Source organism: Lissotriton vulgaris, chromosome 2_1 (genome assembly GCF_964263255.1).
Source record: "Lissotriton vulgaris chromosome 2_1, aLisVul1.2, whole genome shotgun sequence".
Classification (NCBI taxonomy): domain Eukaryota; kingdom Metazoa; phylum Chordata; class Amphibia; order Caudata; family Salamandridae; genus Lissotriton; species Lissotriton vulgaris.
This window is the reverse complement of record NC_141687.1, coordinates 669,329,048-669,347,913: the sequence shown is the minus strand read 5'-3', so window position 1 is coordinate 669,347,913 and position 18,866 is coordinate 669,329,048. Positions and strand designations below refer to the sequence as shown.

At 46.5% G+C, this 18,866-nt stretch overlaps 1 protein-coding gene across 2 annotated transcripts in view; it reads left to right on the top strand.

Annotated features, from left to right (window-relative positions):
- The window catches only part of LOC147730952 (solute carrier family 13 member 1-like), a 540,726-nt gene that overhangs the window by 463,586 nt on the left and 58,274 nt on the right, over positions 1-18,866 (top strand). For both annotated transcript variants that reach the window (XM_086955853.1, XM_086955852.1), the window contains one exon: positions 3,465-3,602. In XM_086955853.1, coding sequence (XP_086811979.1) covers positions 3,465-3,602 — 138 coding nt within the window. The remainder of the gene's footprint in view (positions 1-3,464; positions 3,603-18,866) is intronic.

Genomic DNA, 18,866 nt, shown 5'->3' with positions numbered 1-18,866 from the left:
TCCATATGGTCAACCAACACTGCATCTCTAACCTCACTTGCTCTGTGAGAGGAACTTGCTTTGCATACTGCAGGCCCTTCCTCAGGTGGGTGACCTTGAGTTGTTGGAGGGACCTGTAGTGGAGGGGGCCCAGAAAGATTGCCTGTCGAAGAAATAATGGAGTAAATATGGCAAAAATATGGTCGTAATAATAGGAGAATTTTCAGTAGTATACCGTTTTGCTGTGCCACTGGTTGGGGTGAAATGTCACCCCAGACTGCACGTTGTCTTTTGCCGCATGGTGACAGGGCAAGGCACGAAACCAGTGAGCACACTTTCTTTGAGGTATTAATTGAGAAAAGTATGGTTTGCATCCCATCTGGATAGAGGACGACAGGAGGCCCACTATATTGGTGACTGGTCGTAGAGAGGTGGTGGGCCTGGCTAGGGTAATCCAGACAAATTTTAGAAATTTTCCTGGCTGGTAAGCTTAAAGTCTTGCTCACTGAATCTATAACAAAACCGGGGAAGGTAGTCGGCCTCACTAGTGTAAGTGGGGTCCTATTTTAGTTGATGACAAAGCCGAGGCCCTGCAACAAAGCCACTGTCGTCTGTAGTTGGTCCATGAGCAATGCCGGGGATTGAGTCAACAGGAGGAGGTCGTCAAGGTATATGATGAGGTGGAAACCCCGAGCTCTGAGGTGCTCTACCACGGGCTTGAGAACCTTGGTGAAGCACCATGAAGCGGAAGACAGCCCGAAAGGCAGGGTAGTGAACTCGTATACCTGCCCTTCCCACTGAAACTGAAGAAACCGGCGGTGCATGGGAAGATGGGGACCGCCAAGTATGTGCATTTTAAATCAAGATGCACCATCCAGTCGTCCAGTTGCAGGAGGTCGCGCAGCAGTTTGATCCCTACATCTAGAAATAGCGGTACACCAACCAGCTGTTGAACTCCCATAGGTTGATAACCGGGTGTTGACCCCCATCGGTTTTGTCCACCAAAAAGACATTGCTTAGGAAACCCATTGGGTGGAGTGAGCTGGGGACCAGGACTCCTTTGCAAAGCAGATCCAACACTTCCTTGTCTACCAGGGTGGCTTGGGCTTCGGCAAACACTAGAGGACGGGACAAAGTTCTCTGATGGTCTGGAGGACCCATGCATCTGAGGTGATAGCCTCCCAATTGCCCTAGAACAAAGCCAGCCTGCCCCCTACTTTTGACTGAGGGGAAAAGGCAGAGTCTCTCCTGATTGGGTCTGAAATTGACCTCTGGCGGCACCTCTGGAACCTCTGAAGCCTCGGCCCCTGTAGTGCCTTCTGGACTGGAAAAACTCCTGCCTGGGCTGTTCCTGCATCTTCTTAGGGCCTCTGGAAGGGGCCTGGGTGTAGAAACGGTTGGTGGAGTGGCCCCTTCTTCGGCCAGACAAAAACCTTTGCGTGGAACACCCTCTTTATGAAGGCTTGTGCCTTGTCCAAAGTGGTAAATGTAGATACAAATTTACTGAGCAATGGCTCCCCGAACAGCCCCCCATGAGCCACTGCTCCCGCCTCAGAGGAAGCAAGGTCCCCAAGTTTGGGGTCTACCTTGCGCAATAAGGAGCATCTCCTCTCAGTTGAAAGGGCATAGTTAACGTTGCCCAGATAACAATGGCACACTGGGCCCAGCCAGATATGGACTCGGTAGATAAAGGGGTATTGGATGCCTTAGCCTCCTCTGTGAGGTCCAAGATTTTAGTGAGGGGCCCGCAGGCATCCAGGAGCTTGTCCTGGCAAGCGCTCCAGGACCTATCTATCCCTTTCTTGTGGTCACTGATGTATTTCTGGAGAAACATGACCATTCTAGGGTCAATCTCGGGGGTGCCCTAAGGCAGGCTCTGACCTCTTGCTACAGAGGCTTCCTAAGGTGACTCGCCATGAACTGGGTGACCTTTTCCCCAGGGGTCCATTGAGTGGAACGTGGGTGAAGGAGGTCCTCAGGTACCAACATGTCTGAGAGGACTCCGAGCCCCTGGTAGGTGGGCACCAGGGTTGCAAGGGGCCGCTTCATCATTAGGTTCAGTGGGTGAATCTTCACCTTTGTCCGCCACGTCTTGCGGGGATGTTAACATTAATAACATTTTGAGAGAGTTTGCATGTATTTTCTTTTCTTAAGAATGGATTTTTATTGGATTTAAACATGAGAATCCACTTAGCAGCGATTAAATAATTCAGAGAGAATTAAGGCTGTATCAAAGATTGCAAACCTTTTGTTTTATGTCTTGTTAAGGTGTTTGCTCATGCTTGTGCTGGGGTTTGGCCATTTACACCGATTGGGACTCTTTGGTTAGTTTGGAGGCTTTTAAAAGTCCATCTTATGAACTTTTGCAATCAATAGCTATTAAACATTTTTCTTGAATAACTGTGATTTTGCAGCAATCACATCAGCTAAAACTTTGGGAGAATTAGAGTCTCTTTACTGAGGGCATCCTTATCTTCAGATCTTTGATGATCTCATAGTTTTTAAGTCAGGTTGCGTTTGTACCCAATGTGTTCTCTTCCTTTCATTTAAATCAAGAGATTATTTTACCAGATTTTTTCCTTACCCAATATCTCAGAAGGAGAGTGTTTTGCATTTTTAGATGTTAAAAGTGCTTTATTGGCTTATATGGATATAGTTTCTTTCTGGCAGATGGAAGCTCTTTTTGCTCATTTTCGTCCATCTGAGAAATTATTCAAACCTTCCATTAAGTTGCTATGTCACTGAATAAAATCATTAATTGAGGCCATCTGCACTGAGAAATGAATTTCTTGCCCCTTAGAATTGCAAAGGAGATCTACTAGAGATTGTTTGGTGGAAATCTGTAGGGCAGTCACTTGGTCCACGCCTTCAACTTTTGTTAAGCATTACATATAGAGGTCATTCTGAAGATGTTTCTGGAATACAAGAAACTATAGACCAAGCAAGAGAGAGTGTCCTTAACATATACATTTGGGTTATAGCATTTGATGCCTGACAGTGTTTTTGTTAACGATTAAAGCTTTAGTATTCCTCACTTTGTAATGACCAAAACAGGGAAGGGACGAAGAGGTAATGCTTCAATTACTTACTGGTAATTCTATTACTTCAAATCTATTTCCCCTTTCTGGTAATTACATTTTAGCCTCCCTCCCAAACTAATTACATGGATGATTGGGATTGGAGGCAAGGTATGATATACAACTTATTACTGAAGCATGTGCTAAGGGCTTTGTAGTACCGTGATATTATGGCAGGTCTTTCGTATCATGTTTTGTTTCAGTAGGTTATTACGCTTTAAACGCTTGGCTGCTGTAGGCATAGTACCTCACTACATAATGACCTGAACAGGGAAGAAGGCTAAGAGTAATGGAATTACCGGTAAGTATTAAAGTATTCTACAACTATATTTTACATAAAGCTGATAAAAATGCACCTTCCTGATTAGGTAAAAGGATTTCTAATTACGTATTTCTTAACTCTGACAGGCAGAAGGGATTGGAATAAATCCACTTCTTATCATCATTCCAGCAACAATAAGTGCCTCTTGCGCTTTCCTCTTACCTGTTGCCAACCCTCCCAATGCCATTGTCTTTTCATATGGCCATCTCACGGTACAAGACATGGTAAGTTGTGCTTCATTTGTCAATAACATTCCCCTTGAAGACATGGATAAAAATGTTTTTGATAAAGATTACCATTATCAGCTTTTTCTTATGTTTTATCTTCGTCTTCTTAGTGACTTTAAACGGATGTATGACATCACAACGCATGCTTTTACCAAGCATGCTTTTACATCGCAACTTTTACAACGCATGCCTTTACAACGCATAGTGTTGAGGGGTGCTGGATAGTAAATAGTTTAATTTACTATTCCAACTCTAGTCCCCGTGGATAGTAGTGAAGGTGTTGGATAGTAAATTAAATCTATTCCCTATCCTAGAGCGCCCCCCCCCAGCGCAATGCGTTGTAATGGTTTGCATTGTAAAAGTTGCGATGTAAAAGCACTGCGTGGTAAAAGTTGCTTTGTAAAGGGTGTTTCCCACTTTAAACCATTAGGCTATTCCATAATTGCAATTTGTTGTGTGCTGTGAATAATGGACTAACTCATTCTAAGACATTTTATCAGCTTTAAAAAGATAAAATGCTGACTTAGCCAAGTCAAGATTCAAACCTATGACCTTTTATGACCTTTGTTTCATGCAATCACTTTAAAAGTTCCATTGTCCCTGTAAGCTATCTTATTTACACAATAAGGTGATTGGTGACCATGGTTGGGCGAACAGGTTTAATTTTACATAAGAGTGTATGTCTCGTGTTTTTTTTCTGATGAGAATAGCAAGCCCTAACACTGATCTATTGTGGTGCCATCTGTTTCTGTCCCTTCCCAAGTGGCTTATCCCAGGTAAGTGGTCAAGCATTGTTCCACATCATTCTTCCTGCCTGAAGAAGCTGGTGCATCATTTCCTGGCAGCACACATCTTCTCACTTCAGTGGGATGCTAATTACTGCCATGGAAGGGAAAGGAGAGTCTGCAGCTGTTTGAACTGTGATATTCTTGTTTGGCTTTTAGGCAGCAGAAATATGATTTTGATTTATAAAAGTTACTTTTTCATTGGAGATATCAAAGATCTACTTTCACGACTGAAAAACATTTTTGAAAAATGTGAAAAATAATTTTTAAGCAAGTTCCTATCATTTTTCTATCAGAAATTATAAACATAGGGACATAGTCACAAAGAACCTCTGCACTCGTGGTGGAGGCTCCGCAATCGTGGCCAGACCAGGGTTGGAGGTCCCTCCATGACTGCGAAGCCTCCGCCATGTGCGTGGAGGCTCTTTGTGAATTGGGCACTTACAGCCCGATTCATCATTGTGAAGTTTTGCGAGTCTGAAATAGCGATTAATAAGGAATCGCTATTCCAGACTCGCAAAACGGGATTCATGTAGGAATCGCAATATTTTTTGCGATTCCTACAGCTTCCTTATTTGCGACTAGCAATTAGCTAATCGCAAATGAGATTGCGATTTCAAGGGTGCAGGGGTGTCCAAAGGACACCCTGTAACACCCCTGAAATGTAAATTTAACACAGATGTTACACACACACATGTCCAAAGGACATGTGTGTGTGTAACATGTAATTCATAAAAATGCATTTAAATGCATTTTTCTAAGTTTTCGCTATTTACCACGAGGTTTGACTTCGTGGTAAATAGCAGTTCTAAATTGCGAATTCGCAATTTTTAAATGTTTCAAGAATAGCATTTAAGGAATCTCTAATAGAGATTCCTTAAATGCTATTCCTCTCAAATTTGCGAGTTCTTAAATAGCGAATTTTGCATTTGGGATGATGAATCCCAAATGCAAAAATTCCGCTCGCAAAGGGCCAGATTCTCAGAATCTGGCTCTTTACGAGTGCAATTTCGCTTGATGAATCTGGCTGATAGGCTTTTATTCATAATCATACTTCTCTTTATGAAAGTGCCACTTTATCATCAGAGTAACAATTAGCATCTGGAAGCTGTTTATTTTAGAGACATCCTTATTCTTTATATTTAGTGTGTCTAATATACACTCAACACTGTGGGCTTATAGGGCAAACCAAGGGTTCAATGAGACAATGCATAAAATACGTTTTTCTACATGCTCAAGATCTTTACTCCAGCATGTGTTGCTGCAGTGTTTTAAGCTGCAGCCAAGTATGCCACAGTGGTGTGCTTGCAGTCAGACATTTCAGTTACACATGTGGGTGGTATAAATGTACACTGAAAAACAAATATGGCATTTAACTGCCACACCAGCGGTGCATGTCCTGCACCTTATTAGAAAGAAACTAAGCCAATTCTGCATAACTAATTTTACTTTTTGGTTAAGGGTTAAAGAACCGTTTTACAGTGTCCAGAGTCTCAACTTTAGCAAAAATACATCCATAGAAAGGCAGACAATCTAGAGAGACCATGCAGAAATTACAACTTTGCTACACACTATAGTATGTATTTTTAATGCGTAGAGTGACAACAGAAAGAAGCAACCAATTTTCTAGTCTGTAAAATAGGTAGTCACCTTTTCAACTTTGATACCAAGTACACATTTCAAGTGGTCCTAATCACTATCAGAGTGAGTGAACAGCTGTACTGAAATAGTGACCGGTACTCAATAATGTGTCCTCTAGAATAATGACTTTACCAGCTTTGGGTGAAAACGATTTATTCCCATACAGTATACTAGCTTGAAAAATTATACCTCTTTTTTGGCATCAACATGTTGGAATGTATGTAAGTAAGTAAGTAATATTTTTATTGTTTTAGGTTAATAAAAACCGTTACAAAAAAGCATTGAAAACAGTCTCCTCAAGAGAAGTTAAAAGAAAACCTTAAAAACAGGAATTCATGGTTAAAAAAAAAATATATATATAGCAAAGATAAAAAACAGTAAAAACATGGTACGGGTATATTGTTTGAGGCTGCTTTGTCCTATCCCGAGGTATCCTCTCGGCCAAGTGCCTGGGTTTTTTGTTTCCGTTCTGCTAGTTTCAGGAATTTCACCAGCTTCCCATATAAGGGGGGGAAACCAGGATCAAAACAGGCAACGACGGCTTGTCTCCGTGAGCGGACTCCTAGTTCGTTGAAGGCGGTTTTCAACAGGGCTACTCTTTCCTCGTTCAGCCTCGAGCGAGTACATAGTAGATGTTCAAAGACTTCAGTCCCCATTCCGCAGAGCCGGCATTTAGTCCCATAGTTCCATCTCAGCCATGGTGGTAGGTGAGGAATGGCAGGTAGGATCCCTAGCCTGTGTTTGAAAAAGGCTTCTTTTGTTTTCCAGCCATATCCCAGACCAAAATATGCTTGAAGCCCCGGTGATTTGTATGTACACAGGGTCATCCAGGCATGGCGCCTCTGAGAAAGCGAGACTTTGTCCTCCACTTGCGAGTGTCTCTTTAAACTCTTTTTCACTATGCGCTTGAATTGTGCATGTGATAGAGGAGTCTCCCATAGGTCTTTCAGTCATGTGATGGCCAGGGACTCCTTTAAGTATTTTTTCGCCGGCATTCTGGATGAGCTGGTCATATCTTGCCAGAGCTGTCGGTTCAAGGTGTTTTCTGAAGAGTTCTTTAATTTATGCCTGCACTTGATGTATGAGCCTCTTCGTGCGAGTGTTTGGCACGTCAGCCCAAATTCCAATCGAATCTGGGCCTGCGAAGTGTAGGATGGCAGGTTGAATAGAAGTCTGTAGGCCTTTGAGATAGTTGTATCAAGACGTTTTGCGTCCGTTCCTCTTGGGGCCTCGCTGCCATACGTGATTGATGACTCTATTTTGATTTTAGCTACTCGAAGTAGTGGCAGTAGAGTCTTGCCACTCAAGTTGAACTTTAACTGTTTTAGTGTCATGGCTATTAACATGCCTTTCCTCTTGATGGCCTCTAGTTGGTTTAAATAGCGGCCGCCTTTGTCGACTTGGATCCCAAGATATTTGTATTCAGAGCAGTTTGAAATTGCTTCTGTGCCAAGCGACCAAGTGTGCGACTTTTTGTTCCCCATTATGGACAGAACTTTTGTCTTGCTGATGTTCACTTCTAATAGGTTTTCAACGGCATAACCATGAAGCGTGTTAATAACGTTCTGAAGACCAACTTTCGTGTGGCTGACCAAAACCACGTCGTCTGCATAGGAAATGCTGGGCAGCCTTTTGCCTCCTAACCGGGGAGCATGGGAATTACAAGCCTCTAGGGCGGGTGGCAGGTCAGCTGTAAAAAGATTGAAGAGAGTTGAAGCTAACACGCACCCCTGCTTTAGGCCCTTTGTGGTAGGAATAGGCCTAGGGAGGTGCAAGCCGTTCCCAAGCTTTACCTGGACCCACGTGTTCGTGTGTAATTCGATCAGGAGGCTTAGTAGAGGCGAGGGAATCCCCCAGGAGGCCAGTTTTTGCCAGAGGATTTCTTGGTTGACATTGTCGAAGGCCGCCTTAAAGTCCACAAAGCAGAGGTGGAGAGCCTGCTTGGTCACCCTAGCCTTGTCAATGAGCAACGAGATGGCCACTAGGTTGGTTGTTGTCCCCATGTCTTTGCAGAACCCCGTTTGACTAGATGGTATTAAGCTTTGATTTGCAGCCCATTCTCGTAGCTGGGTCAATAGAAGACCAGCAAAATATTTAGACTCAATATCAAGGAGTGCAATCAGGCGGTAGTTTTTTGGAAGGAGTCTATCCCCCGCCTTATAAATCTATGGAATTATTGAGCCCCTGCATGAGACGGGAAGGCGCCCAGAGTTATTGATGGATGAATAGTGGGGGATCAACTTGTCAGCCCAGTATTCTGGTTCAAGTTTGAAAAGAGCCGGAGGAATACCGTTTGGACCAGCTGCGCCGTCTTTTCTACCTTTGGAAATTAATTTCATGATTTGGGCCGCGGAGGGTACCAAAATGACATCTTCTCGTGCTGAGCTTATTTGAGGTTTTCGGCCCTCCAGAAGATTGTAAGGCTCCCTTGTTTTGCCGTCCTGATGATTGAAAGGTTCGTCGAGAAATGATTCCCAAGACGATTTCGTTATGTAAGATGTTATACCATTGTTTTTCGGGTTTAACAGTTTGTTTATGATCGACCAGAATTGGGCGCTGTTATTGCCCTTGGATGCGTAGTGGAGTTTGGCCCAAAAGTCTGCTTCATTTGTTCTTTTTATTGCCCATTACAGTTTTTTGAGATCCGCACAGTGTTTGTGAATCTCTGCTAGAAGAATTCAATCCCCCGGGCTTTTCTTCAACTGTCTTAAAGATTTATTAATCGCTTTTTTGCGTGATTTCATAGCCAGTTTCTGGGTGCTCGAGATCTTCCTTGTGACACCATGTGCTGGTGGTGAAAAGTGCCGTACGGTTGTCGAGTAGTTGTTTGCAAACTCCATCGTGAATTGTTCCCAGCCTGGTACTGTGTTGCTGGAAGGGTAGTTTGAAGTGCTCAGTTGAGTTTTTGCAGCTTGAAGTACCTCAGCAGTATTTGCTACTGACGTTTTGATGCGTTTGAGGTAGATGGAGTAACTATCCTGCGGACCTGTTGCGTTCCAATGAATATCATCAGGGAGAGCCCCTAGACTGACTTGTTGAGGGCGATGATCACTGTCACCCTTATCTCCTAAATTGTAGTCTAAAACGTAATGAAATAACGTAAGGAAGACTAACGTATAATCAATTGAAGAGGTAGTCTTGCCTGAGGTGAATGAGGGCACAGATGGTGAATCCTCTACAAATCTTCCGTTTAAGACCCTCAGGCCCATGTGTTCTAGGTCTTCCAGTAGTGCCTTTGCAGCCTTAGATGCCTTGCATTGGTTGCTAAATGCTTGGGTTGGTATATTCCAGTGGAATGACTGGGCCTGAATGTCGGTTAACAGAAGACCCTAAAATGCATTGGTTAAAGTCTCCAGACAAAATTAGGTTTGATGATGTTCGAGTAGTCATAATGTTATGTAAATGGTCCATCAAGATATTCCCCTCCTGTCTTTTATTTTTAGGGTTGATGTAGGTGTTGGTCAATGTTGGAATGTGTTGAATTCATGAATGATGCAATGGCTGATGAGTTAACTGCAGGTTGACATGGAAAAAAGGTTGAGACAGCAATTTCTGATTGTATGGTAGACTCATTTAGTGTTCACCATAAACCAAGCAGACAACATCAAGAGGGTGCCACTTAATTATTTTAACATAAGGTTGAAAACTCTTTTTTTAAAGACATTTTTGCCACCATACTGTGGCCCATAGGTTATATGATACAGTGATCTGCAGTACCTCTGTATTTACAAGGCATTGATTTTAGGACCAACACTACATGCCTTGCTATCCTTGACAGCTGTCTGGACAGAATCAACCTAGGTCCCCTCAGATTTTAGTCAATCCCCAAAGATACTGTCATTGAGCTCCTCCAAATCAAAACCACTCTCACCTCTACTAGCCAGAGACATGACTCCTGATTGAATCTCACCATCATCAATGCTAATATACATTTTGCAAATGCTTTTTTGACTGGCTTATTTGACTAACAATACAATTGCCAAGAACACCACAACCAAGTTGGACACTAAGCTACTGCAGGATGATCTAATTCCTTCTTCACTAAGAAATCTCCACCAGCATACTGCTAGATAATGACAAAAGTTCAAACCTCTTTGCCATACCTATAAGTGCCCAGATCTCACAGACAACTCTTCAGTACCTCTGAAACAAGGTAAAAACGCAAACATGGATAGAGCTCTGTGCTTAGCACTCCATAGTTCTTTTTTTGGGGGAAATATTTTTATTGGGTTTTGACATTCATATCAAAAAAGAGCACCAACTTGTCCCCAACACATATAAGAAACCATGCGGAAGGGCATTTGCATCTCAGGCATCGCACAAATAGAGGACAACATCTGGCTAGTAGTCAAATCAATAAGAACAATTGGACAAGCACAGTAAAGCATGCTACATGGGTTGAGAACTTTGAGATGACAAGTCTTAAGGTGCTTCATCATACATAACTAGATCATAATATCGAATGCAGTCACCCTCAAATGTTGTGAACCCTACCATGGCCGCCCTTAGTTTTTATATGTAACCCTTTTCGCCACCATGTATAGATCCATTCCCCTTTTCCATTCTTCCAAGGTCGGTACCTCTGAGGCCCACCAGTATCAGTCCAGAATCCTCCTAGCTATCACCGGGCCTAAAATACAGAATAGTAGCTTTGTTCGGGGGACATCTACATCAGTGGGTATGTTTAGGAGGGTGAATTTAGGATCATCAGGCAGTTGCGCCTCTTACTTTACCTCGTTCTAAAAGCACCTTGCACCATAAGGAGTGTATGGGTGGATGTGACCATAGTGTATGGAAAAAATCTCCCAGTGGCGCCTTACACCTCAGGCAGTCCAGTGAGTTGACTCTGCCCATTCTGAGTAGATGCGCCCTGTCATAAAAAGTCCAATGTAGGACTTTGAACTGAATTAGTCTTAACCTGGACTTAATAACTACCTCTCTGGGGAATATTAGTGTTACTTGCCAATCAAAATCTTCCCATTCCCCCATGTCATTGCCCCATGTAGTGCGCAGTTTCTGCAGGGTATCGGGCATATTGTTATTGAAAGTTTTATACACACAAGACACTGCCTTCTCAGTTACCTCTCCCAACAAGAGCCTACCTTCAAGGGGGGCTTATTCTGGGCAATCTGCCTCATACCCTTCTACCGTATGAGTAGTGATGAAAAGTTCTACTCTGAAACTGTGTTCTCTCCAGTACATAGGTAGGGTGATTGCCGTCCACATGACTCCAGTCATTGACTTCAATCAAGTGGGCGACCCTGTATTAGGCCCTAACATCAGGAAGGGGTTTACTTCCACTATATGCATTGCATTGCACTGCAGTGTCCTTAGAGCTATTGGAGGATGTGCATTATCCCAGAGCAGTCTCTTAAGATCTTCGTCAATTGTGATGAATATAGTGTGTTCTGCAGGGGGTACAGAATTTTAGGAAGGGCAGCCATTTTAAACATGGCCACCCTTCCCAGGATCATTACAAGCAGTGACCTCCAACTCTCCGCCACTATACGGAAATCTAACATCTTACTTGCTGCCTCCCGGGGAGATCTACTGGATCGAGGTCACCACCAACAAGGAAGAGGACTGACCTATCCAACTTTGGTATATCTGGAGTGGGCCCCCTAGTCCCCAAATACTCTAAACACTGTAGGGATTGACTCCTCCGGTTGGGTAAAATTTAAGAGTATATCTTCAACATACAATGATATTTTTTCCTCAGTGATCGGGTATCCACTTTTCTTGAAGCTGGTGATGTGGGGGTGTCCATGTACAATACAAACTAGAGGTTCCAATGGGAGGGCAAGGAGGAGTGGAACAATGGGCATCTCTCACTGCTCAGGGCTTCTGCCCATCGCAGTCACAATTCGAGATCTTCCATTTCCCCGATAGTTTTCTTTTTAAATGCAATAATACCGTTCACCCTGCTTCGCATCGCTGCCATATAAGCCTCCCACAAAACCATCACTGAGATTACGGAGTCCTTATTTCCTTTAAAATAAAGATTGGTTTTGGTTCTAATTTCTCACAATATTGCCCCATTCTAAGCCAGGCAGGTTTAACTAGTTTATACAAAAGGGAAAAGGATTCTATCCACCAGTCCCCATCTAGTGCCACAATTTCTCCACCCCATAGCTCCATTGGGAGATTAAAATCCCCATCTATCTCTTCCAATATGGACCAATACCAAAGAGCCACCTCCTTACCTCCTGTCTGTTTTTCAACTAGCTGTTGTTCTAGGGGGCTAAGTCTCCCGGTATTAGGATCTTTCCTGATTAATTCTCTGGCCCAGCTACTGATTTGTATGTATTTAAATCTTGACAGTGTCGGCCCTACTTTCTCCCTAAGCTCCTCCCACTCTATCAAGATGGCTCCAGATAACAATTCGCCCCATCTTGAGAACCCAGCTGTAATTAGGGGAGTTGCCAGAGAATCTTGCAGGCACAATGGGAGCCCAGGAGAGTCCCATATCCGCGCATAATTAGAATAGTATGCCAACCCCACTCTACGTTTAATTTGTACCCATGACTTCAGTTGTGTTAACAGAGTCTTCAGCCTCACCTTCTTGAAAAACTTTCGGTCTCCAAACTTAAATAGAAACCCGTCTAACGGGAGGTTTGCCCCAACCAGCATTGCCTTAAATAATCTCCCATTTGAAGAGAGATCTGGTGACTTCAAGAGCATTCTTGAGTGGGAAAGCTGGAATGCCCAAGAGTAGTACTGCAAGTCTGGGAGGGCCAATCCCCCTTTTTCCCCCCTCCTCCTTAATTTTTTCCAGGCCAACCTCGTGGCTTTATTGCCCCAAATGAAGGAATTTATTTCTTGCTGGCACTTAAGAAGTTGCTTGGAGTCAAGTGCAAGGGGAATTGTGTTGAAAATAAAAGTCAGTTTCGGAAGGATAGACATTTTTACAATGTTGACTTTCCCGAAAATTGATAATCGAAGACCCGCCCAGGATCTCAATAGGGCCCTACATTCTCTAGCGACCAGATCTAGATTGACTTTTGCTAAGATGTCAATATCTTGCGTTATTTTAACTCCGAGGTAGCGGATTGAGGGTGCCACCCCAACGCCCGGATTAGCAATGTTCCACGTCATAAGCTCAGTCTTCTCGGCATTGATGTCATAGCCTGATATGCTTCCGAATTCCTTCCGAATTTTTTTTTCCCCCAAAGATCCGATGATTATGCCCACTTACTCTATGGTTCAGTATTGTGGTCTGCCCCGATTCCGATATTTAGATACTGGCCTTACAGGCATGAAGTTGCTTAGAGGAACGTTAACAAGATGCATTGTATCTCCTACCAACTCGTAATAATCTCTGCCTAGGTGTGTAGCGGCTCAATTTCCAGGGCCTTGCTCCCAATGGCAGTGAGGTGGTCGGGTTGTTTTCTTTGCATCTAAGGAACGTGTGTCGGGCAGATGAGGATTTAAAAAAATATATATATTGCCCCATTCTGAAGCTCCCAGGCATCCAGGCTCCATGTTCCACCAGTCTCCGGGGGCCTCTGTTCCAAGAGAGATCCAGAGTGCGGGAGTGGTCTGACAGCCCCTGAGCAAGGTAATCTGTCCGTTGGATCATCACCACTTCCCCCACTCGCACAAGGATATAGTCTAGCCTAGAGAATACTTTATTCATTCCTGAGTAATATTCCTATAGATGATGTTGGTATGAAAGATCTATCAATCTCAGCCTGTCCGTAAAGCAGGCTAGTGGTGTGTTTCTGGGTGGGGCGGTTACTATCCCGGATCTATCTACATCAGGTGACATCACATCATTGAAGAGCCCCCCATGATATGTAGGGAAGACTTAATTGTCAACGGAATCTAAGCAACTTTGTCTGTTATTAGTTGTTGCAGTCATGGGTGGGTGGGCACATAGACGCAGATAATAGTAGCAACCGTACAACTCCAGAGGCCCTGAACAGCCATGTACTTCTAACTGGGGTCTATCAGTGACCCTTGAAGTTGGAAAGGAGGGGACTTTCGGATTAGAATGGCCACTCCCCTGGATCCCAACAAGAATCCCGCATGTGCTGGCACAGTATAGGCCCCACTGTGCAGGAATTGGCAATGGGTCCCCCTTAGATCGGTCTCTAGCAGGAGGACCACATCTGGTTTCAGGCACCTATTATAAGCTGAGCCAAGTCCCCTTTTAATTTTATTGCCCAACTCATTGACATTTCAAGTTAAAATTGAACGACCCCTGGAGGCTGAGCCAGTGGTGTGGATCATGTTATCTCAGTTGAATATCTGATGTACTCAAATCTGCCGCAAAAACAGCCCACGTATACATTGATCCCTCTCACTTAACAAACCAACAGTAAGCAAAACAGAACAGAACAATTTCGATGAAATATCTTCGACCTCTGTTCCCTCTTCCTACCCAATGCCCCCACACGCACTCACCCTCAGCATTTATTAAGGTAACTACATCGCATGACCAAGCCTGAGAGGTCTGTAGACCACCCCACCTCAAACACGCACCCTAGAACCTTAAATAATAAATAACAAACCAAAATGTCACTCACACACTAGCATTCAACCAATATCACTCAATGAAAAGGAAGGCTCCAGTCTAACCAGGGTCCGATTCCTTGACATCTTGTCCCACATGATTTCAATTTGATTCACTCATTCATACAGCCACTCAACATACTCCAATCACCCACTGAAAATAGAAAAAGAAAGAGAGCAAACTGGAGGGCGGGAGGGCGAGAAAGAGCAGTAATAGAAACCTCTCTCACAGGCCCTTATCTGTATCCCCGTCAAACAACCAGGGGGCCCCAGAAAAGAGTTTGACTCCCCCAATGTTAAAATTCGGTGTCCCTATTGACCTCTCTAGTCGGATCAATAGTCTCCAGTTCAGATTGCTCTGTCAGTACTGCCAGTGAGACGCGCCTCCTCTCTCCTACGGACAGCTGCTGAGTTGCGAAGCCCTCCCGGCTGAGACCACCACGGGTCAGAGTCAGAAGAGTGTTCTCTTGGCAGTTTCCATCTTAAAGGTGTTTCCCATGACCTATCCTGACCTTTCCTTGTGCAGGCTCAGGGCTTGCTTGTCGAAGACCAGAGTTTAGATTTTGCACCCGTTCTTCTCTCCCCAGGTTTATTTGGCACGGGGTCTTGCGTTGGCCAGATTGGGAAGATCTTTCTTACAGCCATCTCAATCCTCCCTCGGCATCTCAAAAAAATGTGATTTATCCTGGAAAATCACCTTTAGCTTGGCGGGGAAAAGAACATATTCTGAATATGCATAGCTCGAAGTTTCACCTTGACTGCATCAAAGGTACGCCTCTGCTGCTGTACCTCACAAGAGTGACCCGGACAAAACATAATCGTGTAGGATTCATATTTCATCATTCAGGATGGGGGTATGGCTTGGCCGGCTGCAAGATGGCCGCACTTTGAGTGGGCTCTGCCGGCCAAGCTTCAACATCCGGAATAATCGTGCAGGCTACACCATCCTGACCTCACCTCAACGTTGGCGATGGATCCTGCTCGGTGTGGGGAGCTGAACAAGCCGAATCCTGCTCTCCGGCCTGACTGGATGCCAGAGTAACGCCGTCTCTGGCCCAAGCCCAGCCTACACACTTCTTCTCCGGTGGCTACACCGACTGCCTCTGGAGCCGAGTGGGCTCCTGGTTTTCTCCCGCTGCTGGCCCGAGGATTGGGACATTGCGGCACCCGGTGAGTGGCGTTGCCCTGGGGTCTCACGCTGGCGGGGTTGAGGGTCTGCGGGCTGAACCGCTGGACCCGGGGCGCTGCGGCCTAGATGCCGTCACCCTCCTCCACTGCCCAACGGCCATCTTTGCTGGAGGCTGCTGGTGCCCGGGCCCAGCGACGGGAGCAGCGGACTCCCCGTGTCCCCTTGCTAGTGCGCCCCCTGTTGTGTGCGCGTCCCCTCCTCCAGCCCGCCTCTCCACCCTGCTTGACTGAGGCCGCGGCCCTGTCCTCCACCCAGCGGCCACGGCCCCTAGCGGCCTACTAACGCTCGGCACTCCAAACCATCGAGCCTGAGCTCCTCTCCTACACAGCATTGTTGGCCATGGACTCCTGGTCACGGTCGGGCCGGCGCCTGCTGCCTTCGCCTCACACCCCCCACAACTGGCTGCTTTGGTCCTTCGGGGGAGCGGCCCTGCGCTGGGCATACTGTCATCCTAAGCTGGGGGACAAAGAAATCATCGGGCACCCCTGTTGAGGCCCCTGCTCGCAGGACCCTGCTGGAGCATTAGCCTCTCTGCCTGGACCCTTCTCTGCACCGTGCCTCGGCCTACAGACTGGGAGTTCCTCCTCACTGCCCTCCTGGTTTGTCTGGGCGGGGTGTGCTGACGACCCGGGAGCCTCCGGACCGGGATTGTTCCTCACCCCTCTCCTCCCTGGGTCGGTCCTTGGACTGGGGAATTCACGTTGTGGCCCGCTGCCCGTCCGCCTGGACCCTCTGGACTGCGCTCATTGTCCTGAGCTGGACTGCTAACCACCGCTGCTCGCCAAATGCCTCTCTCTTCTGACTGTCACATGTGTTATTTACCAACGGCGCTCCTGCCACCAAGCTACACCACGGATCCTGTTGCCTTCTGGTCTCCACTCACCCTCTGTGGCCCCTCTGCTTCACATCTGCCCTTTCCCATCGCAGCTGTTGGGTCGTCTCCTCACTCCAGCGCTGTATGTCAAGTGGCTGCTCCCTCACGTTTGCCAGCCCATTTTAGAGCGCCTGCTAGCAGGGGGCCCAATTCGCCATGGGTAAGACGGACCCGAAACAGCCCAAGATCGCCTTCGACCCCTGCAGGTCTTCCCGTCAGGAGGGCTCCAGCTCTGAGGGAGGCGACCCTGTTGCCACCATGGACGCACCTCCCTCCCGCAAGTATGACTTGAAATCCATCATGCTGTACATGAAGACGACACTGGCATCGCCAGTCAGCTGGATCAACTCTCCGCAAGCCTGGACTCAGTGAAGGCTCGGGTGGACACTCATGATGACCGTCTGCTCCATGCTGAATCCAGGATGTACGATGTCGAAGATGCTGCCACACAGGACAAAAGCTACTCCAAATGAACAAGATCCTAGCGGTCATCCGGGAGAAGAATGGAGATTTGGAAGCACGCTTCCGTCGGAGCAATCTCCGCATAAAGGGCCTTCCGGAATTGACCAACATCTCCAGCATGGAGGACTTTGTTGAGACTCTGGTCAAGGAACTTTTTGGTGATGTCCTCTCCTCAGTATTCATTGTAGAACGCGCGTAGCACTCCCTGGGGTCCTGGTCCCGGATTGCCCCCACACCCCATTATCGCTAAATTGTAGAACTACTGAGACTGGGATGCTATACTCCGAGCTGCATGCGACAGAGATACCATCGTTCATCAGGGCAATACGCTTTCTTTTTACCCAGACAACACTCACCATCCAGGCAGCTCAGCAGGAATTTCTACCTACCAAACGGATCCTGCAAAATCATGAGGTCTCTTACTTCCTGGCATATCAGGCGAAGTTGAGGGTCTGCCAGGGCCCAAAAACTCTTGTCTTCCCGGAACCCAGGGTGGCCCTTGCTTTCGCCAAGAAGCTTGAGAAGTCGTCTGGCTCCCCGTCATGAAAATCCCCATCTGATGCTGCGGACCGTCTTAGTGACAATGACTGAATAATAATACCTAGTTTGAGGATTTCCTTTTATAATGTTGCCTGATCTTCCTCTAGCTTGGCCACCCTGCTTTACTGCAGGGGTGTTTGCCTAGCCCTGCCATGACCCCCCGGGATAATTCCCAACTGTATGATTGTTTTTCCCCTTCCTAGTTGTGGGTCCCTGGGGTGGGGTGGGTGGGGTTCTCTGCCTGATTGGGGGGTTGAAGTGGGTGGAGGGTTGGATGTAGTCTCTGTGCTCCTTTCGGGACATAGAAGCTGGGGGGACATGTTCGGGTGGGAGGGAGTACTCTGACATCCCTGCTATTCTTGTTGTGGTTGGGAGGGGTTGCAGGGTATTTGGTCGCTTGGGGGGTGGGGGTGGTGGGATGGGTTTTTGTCTGGGATGGTTGGGTTGGGTTTGGGTGGGGGGTTCTTCCTGGGGTTCTCTGTTTCCCTATGGGGAGGTGGCTTCAGATTGCCACCGTATGTTTAAGTGCTTTTTTTCACAAGTCTTGTTTTTTATACTGTTCGGTACTTCCTGCCTCGCCTTGTCTCAAGTCACAGGTTATCCCCTGTCCGTGCTCACATTGCGCCTCTGGTCCCTCCCCCCCTGCGTGTTATACCTCCTGTATCTGGGTCCATGGGGCATCACCCCTGCTCACCGGCGTGCACTGCACTCCAGTGCTGCATCTGCTGGTTTGCTACTTGCACGATCTCCCCATGCCGCCTTGTTAGTGACCGTCCTCGCTGTGTTGCCTACACTTGTCTGCGGTGCCTCCCACCTACGCTGCATATCGCTGCAAATGGGACCCCCTTCTCAGGACTGCTGCTACTGTTGGCGGCCTCCTGGCCTGCACTGCATAGCGTTACACTCTGGACCACCTCTCCATGACTGACATTGTCTGCTGGACTTGGAATGTCCGTGGTCTGAATGACCACCGCAAGGCCAGACTGATCCACTCACACTTACAGCGACACATGGTGGACATATGCCTCTTACAGGAGATTCATCTTATGTCCGGATCCCTCTCCAGACTATGGGGGGTATCCCACTCTTCTACCTACTCAGCTTATGCTAGGGGGGTCTCCATTCTGATACGCAGGGGTCTCCCTTGGCACACTAACCAGGCACTTATTGATCCAGAGGGCAGGTACGTTATCCTCCACAGCTCACTCTTGGCCCAGCCCGTGGCGGTCACCGCGGTCTATGGTCCCAACTCAGAT